This window comes from Macaca thibetana, chromosome 6, assembly GCF_024542745.1.
Source record: "Macaca thibetana thibetana isolate TM-01 chromosome 6, ASM2454274v1, whole genome shotgun sequence".
Lineage (NCBI taxonomy): Eukaryota > Metazoa > Chordata > Mammalia > Primates > Cercopithecidae > Macaca > Macaca thibetana.
The window spans coordinates 134738145-134751117 of NC_065583.1; the positions used below are offsets into that span (position 1 = coordinate 134738145).

At 38.0% G+C, this 12973-nt stretch overlaps 1 protein-coding gene across 3 annotated transcripts in view; it reads left to right on the forward strand.

Annotated features, from left to right (window-relative positions):
- Positions 1-12973, forward strand: part of TARS1 (threonyl-tRNA synthetase 1) — a 1036507-nt gene that overhangs the window by 1002380 nt on the left and 21154 nt on the right. Inside the window, exons 2-10 of one of the 3 annotated variants that reach the window (XM_050793828.1) lie at positions 372-452; positions 3906-4096; positions 7337-7440; positions 8287-8405; positions 9946-10067; positions 10578-10695; positions 10991-11055; positions 11138-11216; positions 12243-12389. In XM_050793828.1, coding sequence (XP_050649785.1) covers positions 372-452; positions 3906-4096; positions 7337-7440; positions 8287-8405; positions 9946-10067; positions 10578-10695; positions 10991-11055; positions 11138-11216; positions 12243-12389 — 1026 coding nt within the window. Of the gene's footprint in view, positions 1-371; positions 453-1116; positions 1276-3905; positions 4097-7336; positions 7441-8281; positions 8406-9945; positions 10068-10577; positions 10696-10990; positions 11056-11137; positions 11217-12242; positions 12390-12973 lie in introns of all 3 variants that reach the window. The other 2 variants (XM_050793827.1, XM_050793826.1) reach the window with 2 other exon arrangements.

Genomic DNA, 12973 nt, shown 5'->3' on the forward strand with positions numbered 1-12973 from the left:
TTGTTTGTTTGTTTGTTTTTCCTGGAAATATGCTTACTGAGTCAACTGCATGCTTCCCTGTGGCCATATGTTTGGTATGTGGTCCAAGTAAACCTGAAGCGAGAGTCACGGGAATAGTTAAAATAAAACAAATGAAATTTGAGGAGTTAAACATCGTTAGTAACTCCTTACTTTTTGAAGACTCGTCTTTATTGTAGTTGTTAACCTGTCTTTGCCAGTGATGAAATTGTTCAGTCTTTCAATATCAGATTTCCATTTTTTAAAAATTCAATAACAAATACTAAAATAACATTCTCAACACTTTTGCTGGGGCATCGCAGGGTGGAGGTGTCACATTAGATTAAAATATAAAACGTATTTTGCTTATTTAGATTGATGCTGGTGAAGAGAAGCGAAAGGAAGGAGGCAAAAAGAAGAACAAAGAAGGATCTGGAGATGGAGGTCGAGCTGAGGTAAAAGTTATCGCAGAGGGCTCTGTTTTCAAAGGTTGGCAAATCACAGGGAACTTTCTGAGACTTTCTGAATGTGTAAGGATTCTAATGGTTTACATGGTGTTATAAGATGGTACTGGTTGGAAAAATCAGGAAGAAGAATTAGGAAAGGATAATCTGAGAGGGGAAAAAAGACTTTCAGTCTTGTTACTGTAAAAGGAAGCAACTGGCGTATGATTGTATAAGGTGATCTGATTGTGGGGTTGAATATAAAAATCAGAGAACAAAAGTTGAAGAGGAGACTGGTAATTATTCAGTTGCCAGACGTGATGCTAGCTCTCTGATTATTTCATTAAATGAGATGTTAAGGAATAGAGGCTTGGTGTTTGGGCTTACACTGAATACAACAAAAACCAAAGAAAGCCAGTTTTGTGACCGCCTCCTTGCCCTTTGTATCTGGACCTGCCCTAGGGTTGGCTTCTAAGCCAGGACAGATTCCCCTTAAGGCCTCTCAAGTCTGGAGAAAATGCTTTCCCTTCCCCAGGCTCACACTGAAAGGAACTGGCATATCAAAAGCCAACCTTAAATCAACCTGGTTCCTGAGTATTTTGCTTTTAGAGGCAGTTAAGCTTGTCTTTCTACTATATTTTTACTGCTGTGAACTGTGCTTCACTTTTTGCTTTAGTCATTAGAGCTGTTTTATTGGAGACTCTTTAGAAAGCTACCAGAAGGAAGAAGCACAAAGGAACAGCCTTTTTCGAAGTAGCACAATAAGCTGGCTTTTAAGAGCCACTTTTACAAACGCTGCAATTACTAAATGTATAGTGCCGTCATTTACTTTAGGGTAAGTTTATAGATGATCAAGTGTAGTGTTGCTTGGAACCCTACCTAACCATTGCTCTTACGGTTGATCAGTTGATCAGTCTTCCAACCATTATACCCCACTGTAATTGTGAAGAAAATTGTTGATTGTGAATTTAAAAATTTGCAAGCAAATGGAAAAATGCGTATGTTCCCTAATTTATTTTTTATACTTTCAATACAAACATACATGCTATTCCATCACAGCTTGAGAATTGACCTGGAAATAAGACAAAGAGTATAATTAGAAGACTCTTCTGAACAGAGAATTTTAAGTGGGACATGTGATTATTTATGTTTAACGATTGGTCTGGAAAAAAAGAGTGTACAGTGAACTGTCCAAGACCTTGGCCTTCCCCTCCAAGGGCAACATGCAGGTTTTATTCATCTCTGCAGTCACAGAGCCTGACACAGAGGGTATCTGCTGAATGAATGTTGAAGAAATTTTGACACAAAATTCTAATTGGGACATGCCAAGTGGCTATGATGATAAACCACAGTTAAGATACAGAGGGTAGTGCTGGTGGGGAGGTGTATAATGATGCTTTAGAGTGGATGGAAGCAGGTACTGTGCATTCGTCTGAGGGGTTCAGATTATGGTTGTAGAATGACAGGCTCTGAGCTTTTAGTTAGTTCATGGATTCTTCACCATTGAAGATTATGGACCGTTGTGGCAATTTGATGAAAAGCTCCCAAAGAACAACTGAATGACTAAAGAAAGGGAGGGACCCCTGTGGGTGGGAATTACAAGGATATTAGGGCCTGGTACAGTGGTGGGAGCCAACCACTCGAGACTGAGTGGGAGGATCACTGGAGCCCACGAGTTTGGGGCCGAAATGTGCTGTGAATGTGCCTGTGAATTGTCACTGCACTCCAGCCAGCCTAGGCAACATAGTGAAACCCTGTCATTAAAGAATGGAAAGAAGGAGGGAAGGAAGGAATTACTGGGCAGACAATGAATCTTTTTCATTTGATATTATTTTCTATTATCTCCAGTCAGTTTTGTTTTGTTTCATTTTGTTTGAGACAGGGTCTCACTCTGTTGCCCAGGCTGGAGTGCAGTGGCCCGATCTTGGCTCACTGCAACCTCCACCTCCCAGGTTCAAGTGATTCTTGTGCCTCAGCCCCACAAGTAGCTGGGACTACAGGTTGCGCCACCACACCTGGCTAATTTTTGTATTTTTAGTAGAGATAGGATTTCACCATGTTGGCCAGGGTGGTCTCAAATTCCTGGCCTCAAGTGATCCATCTGCCTTGGCCACCCTAAGTGCTGGGATTACAGGAATGAGCCTGGTCATTTTCTTAAGGATTAGATATTAGCTTGTACTCCTTTCAAATTGTATGTTGACATATATGGAGATGTTTTGATAGCATTATCAACATTGAACAAATGTTAAAAATCTGTATTGTAGTGAGTCATTTTATATTTGAAAAATTGAAATTCATTTGAAGATAGAAAGTCATGGCAAAATTAAGCAATCTCCTCTTCACTTTTGTATGCAGTGTTAATGTTCTTGTAATTTGAAGATGATAAATGCTGTAGATGTTAGTTCGACTGTTTTGTTACCACAGATTCATTGCCTTTTTGAAATGTTCCATAAATTATAGAGTCTCTGACAGTAGAGGAAGTCAGCTCTTTGATTGCTGTCTCTTTTTTTTTCTTTACCAAACTTTTAGAAACCTAAATTGATGTTGTATATAAAATATTTTTGTTAATTTTATCTACTATAGAAAGTAGTAGTATGCTGTTTTATTATATTTGCTAATTACATATTTCAGGGTGATCTTGGCATCTTTGAATTCAGTAAATACTTTCCTTGAAGGGGAGACCTTAAGTCAAATACATTTGTGATTGGTTGTGAGTGGACATATAGGCCGACCAGCCACACAGACCATCACCTGGATATGATTGAAACAAAATGGAAAAGCCAGTTTATTGTTTTTATTTCCAGTATTGTTTATAGCTCTATTTGTAAAATAATTTTGTTAGAAAAGATCTTAAGAAGGCATCTTAAAAGAGAAAAGACCACTTGCTGTAAAATAATAGCAAAATGGTAATTGTCAATTCAGCATAACACTAGGGCATTTAGGCTGGCGTGGCGGCTCACGCCTGTAATCCGAGCACTTTGGGAGGCCGAGGCGGGCAGATCACCTGAGGTCACGAGTTCGAGACCAGCCTGGCCAACATGGTGAAACCCCGTCTCTACTAAAAATACAAAAATTAGCTGGGCGTGGTAGTGCACTCCTATAATCCCAGCTACTCCTATAATTCCAGCTACTCGGGAGGCTGAGGCAGGAGAATCGCTTGAACCCAGCAGGCGGAAGTTGCAGTGAGCCAAGATCACGCCATTGCATTCCAGCCTGGGGGACAAGATCGAGACTGTCTGAAAAAAACAAAAAAACAAAAAAGAACAAGAATAGGGCATTTAATTCCTTCTTTTACCTTCATTTAGGAACAAATTGAGGTAATGCCGGTGATTTTGGCAGTGTGTTTATTTACTACATTGAATCAATAGTCGTGGGTTTCTGTATTGTTTTTACTATTTCTTTCCCATTTCTAAATAGGAAAGCAATATTTACTGATTGTTTATTTCCTGATTTGTTGTCTTACAGTTGAATCCTTGGCCTGAATATATTTACACACGTCTTGAGATGTATAATATACTAAAAGCAGAACATGATTCCCTTCTGGCAGAAAAAGCAGAAAAAGATAGCAAGCCAATTAAAGTCACTTTGCCTGATGGTAAACAGGTTGATGCGGAATCTTGGAAAACTACACCATATCAAATTGCCTGTGGAATTAGGTATAAGCTACACCCATCATGACATTCTATAGTTTGTGGCCTAACTAAACTTCATTTTATTATCCTGCCATGTTTTATTCTTATAATATTTTTATGTTGCTATTCAGTGTTTTTAATCTGTTTAATTTGGCCTACTTGGGATTTTTTAAAAATCAAAATGATACAGAGCTATGTAGTCAAAATTGAAAGTTAATTTCTGAAAGAGTTCACTTTGGTCTTACGGGGCTTTATATATTTTTAGTCTTACTATGATTATAAATGTTACAAAACCGAGTAAACAGTGTTTACCTATTTTGACTTAAATGCCTTGGTTTTGAAGTTAAAAATGAGCTAGATAATCTGACATGGAAAGGTTAAGAAACTTTATATGACACATGAAAAAAGTGTGCTGTTTTTATAAATTCAACGAAGGACTATTCCTAGTCTTAAAACTTTTATTGGGGTGGGAAGAAGTTATTTCAATTAACTGAGAATTAGATGAATGTTTTGTAATAGGAGAGAAGTTTTCTTAATCTGATATGATTGGGATCAGTAATTGGTCAGTTTATCAAAATAATAATTGGTAAAACATATATATATATATATATGTCTTAAGCCAGATATTGGGAAACTATGGTCATAACCTGTTTGTGTACGTCCTAAAAGCCAAAAATAAAAATGATTCTTACATGTTTTAATAGTTGGAAAAAATAAAACAACTAAAAAGAATATGCAGCAGAAACCATGTTTGGCCTGCAAAGTGTAAAATATTTGTGTGGCCTTTTACAGAAAAAGCTTGCCAATCTTGGTCTTAAACACTTCAACTTTAAATATGTGACTGTATATGTATTTGCTAACTTTATATACATACGTAAAACAGTGAATATATATATGTATGGCAAAGCTTTGGGGGATAGCGAGTGCTAATTAGAGTTCTTACATTATCTTAACACATTTGAGAAGTGGTCTGAGCGCAGAATCCTTGCAGATTTTCATGTAGTTGTAGAGTCACACCTAACTTGACAATATTTTTGTGTGTGTGACTTGGATTTATCAAGCCTTTTCAAACATTCAACTTGGTTTTCATAGAAACCATAATTCCCTCATTGTATTATTTTATAATTATGTATTTTTAAGTTTATTTATAATTGTTATGTATTGAAATGAACCCTTTGATCTCACCACATGAATTATCATATGGTTGATTGTCATCAGTTTTGTATTGTTGAACCAAACACGTAAAAGAACAAGCACAAAAACAGTTTGGGGAACCAGCGTGGCTGATTCTTGGTAAGCCTATTATACAACTAGTAGAAGCAGAACCAGTTAGGCCTATGAGCCATGAGCCTCTACTGTACCACAGACATTGGTTAGTACTTTTTACAAAGTGAACAGAGTATTTCCATTCATTTGAGAAGGGCTTCTACCTACAAGTACTTCTACCGTACTCCAAAGGAAGTAAACAATTGTGATACCATGCAAGTTTCTATGTGAGAGCACAGAGAACTGGATAGACCTTCAAGTATCAGTTAAACCTTTCATTTTAGAGATAATTTGGAAGGTCAGGTTGATTAAAAGATTCTTCTGTTGTCACACAATGAGATTGTAGCTGTGTCATTAAAATTTGGGCTTCTGTTAGTCTGGGAACCTTTTCCCCTACCTTCTACAACGTTTATCTAGATTATGTTGTAATTTATCAAGTCTTCAGTTGAAAAATATTTTTCAAGAACTATAAAATTCTAAGTTGAATTACATAGCTGGGCACATTGGCTCACAGCTGTAATCCCAGCACTTTGGGAGGCCAAGGCAGGCAGATCACCTGAGGTCGGGAGTTCAAGACCAGCCTGGCCAACATGGTGAAACCCTGTCTCTACTAAAAATACAAAAATTAGCCAGGCGTGGTGGCACACACCTGTAGTTCCAACTACTTGGAGGCTGAGGTGGGAGGATAGCTTGAACCGGGGAGGTGGAGGTTGCAGTGAGTGGAGATTAAGCCACTGTACTCCAGCCTTGGTGACAGAGCGAGACTCCGTCGTGGACGGAAAGAAAAGAAGGTTGAATTACGTAAAACATTGATGGGCTTTAGCTCTGGAGTTGTCACTGATCTGCACTGAGAATACCTTAGGAAATTTTTACAAAAGTCTAGAATAACTTTTTGTTCTGTGAAAAATTATAACATTGATAACAGGCTATTTAAAGATTCAGATAATTAGTGGTGAATATGAAAGGGAAGGACAAAAAAGACATGTTCCATTTGTGTCAAAAGGTTTTTCTTTGAAGTTTTGTTTTTTTATAAATCTTTTTTTTTTTTTTTTGAGACGGAATCTTGCTCTGTCTCCCAGGCCGGAGTGCAGTGGCACAATCTCGGCTCACTGCAAGCTCCGTCTCCTGGGTTCATGCCATTCTCCTGCCTCAGCCTCCCAAGTAACTTGGACTGCAGGCACCTGCCACCACGCCCGGCTAATTTTTTGTATTTTTAGTAGAGACGGGGTTTCGCCTGACCCCGTCTCAATCTCCTGACCTCGTGATCTGCCCGCCTCGGCCTCGCAAATTGCTGGGATTACAGGCATGAGCCACCGCACCCGGCCATTTTGTTGCAAATCTTACAGATTATTTTACCCTTCTTTGAAAAATTGACATGATCCAGTATGGCCCCATGTGTAATCTACATTTTCAAAGTAACTCTATTCTTAGAATCTTGGGGCTCCATTTTGGATCGTAAGATATAAGTCATGTTCTTCCCAAAGAATCTAGAGAATATGAGTAACCTTTTTATCAGTTCTTTAATCTCCTGAAAACTATTTTATACCAATATGATGAAATATATTTCTGTCTGCCAAATTCATGTTATGTTTTGTGAAATGCATGTATTTATGTTACTGGCTCCATCTGATCTCAGGAGGAAAGAAAACATTGTCTATAACCCATGGTAAAGTTAGTAGGAGCATTGAAAAGAGAAAGGAGTTTGTTGTTTACCTTCTGTTTGGTTCTTCTTTCTTGATCCTTACATGGGAGAAGTTGTGTACAATTGGTTGTAAACCTTTACACATAGAGAACCACCAACACAGCAAGCCCAGCTAGCTTAAAGCCTTCTAGTGGTAGGTTTCTTTGAGATTTACAGTGTAAAAGGTGTATACTTTTTCTTCACAGCGTAGAATGTTGCTTACCTTCGTTGAGATGTCCAGGCTGTTATAGACTATTATTTCTCTAGCTGTGCATTTAGATGTATAATCTGGCTCACCTTACTCAACTCTGCTCTAGTCACACAGCTTCCTGCATAAATCTTTCTTCACTTGCACCTCTGCTTGTGTCTGTGGCCATTCCCTCATCTGGAATGCCATGGCCCCCCAGCTTTCTTCCTGTGAGTGCTTTATCCTCAAAGCCTTTCCAGATGACTCTGTCCTGTGCTGCTTTGCCTCCTCAGAACTCCTGTGGCTTTTACACTCTGTGTGCTCTGATATTTCATCACTTGATAGTTTATGTTTGATATTGTATATTGGGTGTGTAATATTTTTACTCACATTATGAAAAGTTTTATTAAATAGTCTTTCATTTTACCTCTATATTATAAATATTATCATCTTAGGCATTTGCAGAATTTATTCTGAGGTTAGCATTGTCTGTCAAAGTAAGGAACCGGTGTACATTTTAAGCAAGAAGAGGAACAGAGAAGTTATTTAGTAGGCCTTTCCCCCGCCCCCCCACCTTTGGAGTCTAAATAGCTTACCTTTGTAGAAAGAGAAAGGTGGGTGTATTAAGAGAAAGCTGGGTGTGGTGACTTGTGCCAGTTGTCCCAGCTACTCTGGAGGCTGATGTTGGAGGATTGCTTGAGGCCAGGAGGCCAGCCTGGGAAACATAGTAAGACCCTGTCTCTAAACAATTTAAAAAAAAAAAAAAAACTTATTTATTGGAGAAATTAAGATTAATCAAACCATTGGCAATTGATCGTGCTTATTTATCAGAGTTGCCATATCTGCTTAAACAGGAGGCATTCACTGTCAAATGATAATGTTCTGCATTTTCAGGATCTTCCAGTTACATTCTTAGGTACATTTTTGGAGTTTGTTGTTTTTATTGTTATATTTCAGAAAAATAGAGATACATCAATAAAAGAATCAGTACATAATAAAAATAGTGTTTATTTTCCTGTTTTCAAATTAGATTCTTGTGTTCTTATATATGTATGGACATTTTTTTTCTTTTAAGTCAAGGCCTGGCCGACAACACCGTTATTGCTAAAGTAAATAATGTTGTGTGGGACCTGGACCGCCCTCTGGAAGAAGATTGTACCTTGGAGCTTCTCAAGTTTGAGGATGAGGAGGCTCAGGCAGTAAGTAGCTGATTTAGTATTCATTGAATTTTAGGATGCAGATTCATGTTTGCATCAGTTCAGTCCTGCTGCGATTGGGTGGCAAACAGTTATTGTTGTCTCATTGTCATATTTGAAATCTTCATTTTGTCCTTCATTTAGGGAACAGAATAAAAGTGCTTGCCTTAGAAAATAAAGAGGTGAAGCTGAATAAGTCTTTTCATTACTAGACACTTCAATAGGGAAAATGTTTTGGGAATTTTGTTAAACATTGATTAAACAAGTAAAAATTGTTTTCTAAACTGTGAACACTATTTTATTTAATTTTAATTTTTTTTTTTTAAATGATTGAGTCTCGCTCTGTCGCCCAGACTGGAGTGCAGTGGTGCGCTCTCAGCTCACTGCAACCTCTGCCGCCCAGGTTCAAGCGATTCTCCTGCCTCAGCCTCCCGAGTAGCTGGGATTATAGGAGCATACTACCACGCTTGGCTAATTTTTGTATTTTTACTAAAGATGGGGTTTTGCCATGTTGGCCAGGCTGGTCTCGAACTCCTGACCTCAAGTGATCTACCCACCTCAGCCTCCCAAAGTGCTGGGATTATAGGTGTGAGCCACTGCGCCTGGCCTCTAAGCTATGAACATTTTAGCAAGATACATACATTTGACAAATAAATTTGAACCTTACTTCAAAGCACTCCCTTTATTGGACAATTTCTGTATTTTTTTCTGTATCTTTTTCGTCTTAAGATGCAAATCTGCTGGATAACACTATAAAAGTCAACCTGCATTTGATGACAAGATTTTCTTTTTAATTCTTCATGGCTGTGTATCATATAAGGGGAAACAAAGTATTTTGTTTTAGTGATGATTGTTCACTTATGTATGTGGATTAGTGGTTTTCAAATGTATTTTGGAGTCCTCAAGTTTCTTATGAGAATTGTTTAATGTCACTTTGGTACCTTAATACTAAATCTTGAAAACATTGCTTTGGGTGTATTCTGACTCATCCCAGTGATTACTTTAAAACCAAGTACTGCCATTTGGTTTCAGTGTACAGATGTTTGTCCTCATGTTTTGTCGTTGTGTTGTGGGGTCGGGTTGTACCACCTTTGTTTTGGGCCAATAACAACATATAATTTCTAAGTGATGTTCCATAGCCAGCTAAAGACCAGATCACAGTGTCTGAGACATGGTGCTGTGGGCACATTGACTCATTAGAACCTGGGCCATTGCAGTCAATGAGATAGTCACGTTGTGAGAGCAGTTGTTTTCAGAGAGCAAAATCAATGCTATTTAATTAGTGATGGCAAGTTTAGTTTCATTTGTTTGAAAACAGCTAAACCAGATGATTTCCAAAATAAAAATACACTTTAGTAATTGGAAGCCTTTTGAATTACTTTGGCTATGGATAGAAACACACAGTAGTTTATAGATTTAGAAATTTAGGATTTTATATATTGGGTTTACTTGTAATAAATATTATGTCTCTTTCAGACAATCACATTAATTGACAACTTGTATGCCAAGACTCAGACCATGCCATTTGTCTTTAAATTTTCAGGTGTATTGGCACTCCAGTGCTCACATAATGGGTGAAGCCATGGAAAGAGTCTATGGTGGATGTTTGTGTTATGGACCGCCAATAGAAAATGGATTCTATTATGACATGTACCTCGAGGAAGGGTAAGCTGTCAACTAGATAAAGAAAACTGAAGTCAGTGACTATGGATCCATAAGTTATTTTTAGAGTTCTCAGTAAAGGAGAAATGTTATAGCTCTCGCTGCTTCTTCATCACATATGCCCATTATGAGTACTTGAAATGTTGCAATTTCCTTGAAGTAATAATGAGACCTCTGTTATAGATTGATGGAGGTAGAGTCCTAAGGTGTTTTGGGAAATTCAGGGAGACTGGTCCTCCCCTCTCCTTTAAAACCTGGTGATAGAGTTGTGGGAAGGGGTCACTAGTGAGAAAGGTCTCCATGGATGACCAAGGTAGAAGCCACTGAAAATATAAAATGTAAAAATTACTTATGAAAAATGTTTTGTTTAGAATTCTAAGATATGATGCAATAGTCTAATTTTTTGATATTAAAACCCTTGAAGTATTCCAAATATTTTTTCCAAATAAACATTTTTTGAAGCCATGGTGTGATTCAAATGGAATGAAAAGATTATACTTTCTTCTCCTTCAGGGGTGTGTCTAGCAATGATTTCTCTTCTCTGGAGTCTTTATGTAAGAAAATCATTAAAGAAAAACAAGCTTTTGAAAGACTGGAAGTTAAGAAAGAAACTTTACTGGCAATGTTTAAGGTAAATTGAACCATAATGTGTGGCCCCCACCGTTAATATCATTTATTCATGTTAGTTGAAGTGACAGCACTGGAGTTCAGTGTACTAAGCTGAAGCGTATTTGGTTCTTTAGAAAACATTAAGTATTCTTATTATTTTTATTTCACTTTTTTCCCTAGCAAACCATTCCTTCAACACGTTTTTAAAACATGAAATATCAACATTTATATTCATACAGTGCTACATTTTACCTATAGTACTTAGAAGTAAAAATTAAAGGACAGTCTTTTAAAAGAATAATTTTTCCTGTTTTCAGTACAACAAGTTCAAATGTCGGATATTGAATGAAAAGGTGAATACTCCAACTACCACAGTCTATAGGTGAGAATGTTAGATGTCATTAAATGTATCTGGTATGTATGTCATTTTGTGTTTGTTAAAACTCCTTTCATTTTATGTTTAGGTGTGGCCCTTTGATAGATCTCTGCCGGGGTCCTCATGTCAGACACACGGGCAAAATTAAGGCTTTAAAAATACACAAAGTAAGCAATGTAACTTTAAAGACTATGTGAGTGTATCTGTCTAGAATAGATATGTGTTTAAACTTTCACTGATTTCTCTTTACCATTTTCTGCTGCACATGAAACGATGTTTTCTCATGCTGTCTATTAACTGGGAGCTGTATGCCATCAGGTTTTTATAATTGAAATCCCTCAAGGGGTGACTGACTTGCTGTCATTACCAGAGCAAGCCCAGGTTTTACAAAATCATACAGCATGGGCCATCCTGGCTCTATAAAAGCTTTGAGACTCACTAGGAGTATGTGCTTTTGCCCTTTGTATGTCTAAATTAATAATTTCCCAAGTTGTTCTTTTTAACAGAACCCAGTTTTATACTATTTCATAAACATTTTGTGGAGGTTATTAAAATGCACTTTAAATCAAGAGAATAATTGAGTCATTTCAAGATTTTTTTTATTGGCTCATTTCTATTTTTGCTCAATCATTTTGTGAGAAATGCCTTTGCAGGCAAAGTAATGTTTGTGGAATTGTGGTTAAGTATTGAGGGGTGGGCAGTTTTGTGGGTGTTGGGGTGTAGAATGGGTCTCACTGTGTTACCCCAAAAAGACAGCATAGAGGACCACTTGAGCCTGGGAAATGAGGTTGCAGTGAGCGGAGATTGTGCCACTGCACTCCAGGCTCAAGCGGTCCTCCCGCCTCAGCCTCCTGAGTAGCTGCGACCATAAGCGCATACCACCATGCCTGGGTAATTTTCCTTTTTTTTTTTTTTGTAAAGAACAGGGTCTCCCTGTGTTGCCGAGGCTGGTCTCGAACACCTGGGCTCAAGCGATCCTCCTGCCTCTGCTTCACAGAGTGCTGGGATTATAGGCGTGAGCCACTGCACCCACCTGCAGATTGGGGGAGGGGCATTTTCGAGGGAAGTAAACAGCCAACTTTGTGCTGCAGAATGAGTAACTACTCTAACAAGGCCTCAAAGCAATTGGGAGTTAAAATAAGTGAGATGTTTACAAATTTGAATGTTGTTTCATGGTTAATCCTTGTTTTCAGAATTCTTCCACATACTGGGAAGGCAAAGCAGATATGGAGACTCTCCAGAGAATTTATGGCATTTCATTCCCAGATCCTAAAATGTTGAAAGAGTGGGAGAAGTTCCAAGAGGAAGCTAAAAACCGAGATCATAGGAAAATTGGCAGGGTATGTTCAAGAACAATGATGTGTCTAGACTGAGTTTTTTTGAACTTCATTTGAAGTTTGAAATTTAGCTGTATGAAGTACTAGGAATTTTGTTTTGAAGAGATGCTGTAGCTTTTTAGTAACTGGTGCTATGTCCTGTACGAACTATAAATACTTGCTGATTGTCCACATTATCTGCCTGGAGTGCGCTCAGTACCACACAAAAATGCATTTGAACTACTTTTATTCAGAACAAACGCTGATGATCTACAGTTTTCTGTAAAAGAAGTATAACAGCTTCTCGTAGAGCTGGGAGAACTAGACTTTGGAAACCATCTAGTCTCACTGACTCATTTAAAATGTGGAAACAGAGTCCCACAAAGATTAACCTACTTGTTGCCCAAGGTAACACAGCGTGTCACACATAGATCCTGTGCTGTCATTTCCTCTACCCATTATCTCTGTTACTGCTGAATGTCCTCTAAACTGGAAGTTAGGCTAGATAAAACATTCCTCCCTAAAATAGGCACTCTGTGCCAGGAGTCCTTGGCTGTTAGGTTATGAAGCTTGAGCTGAAGCTAGCAGCCAGTGCCTTGCACCCCTGA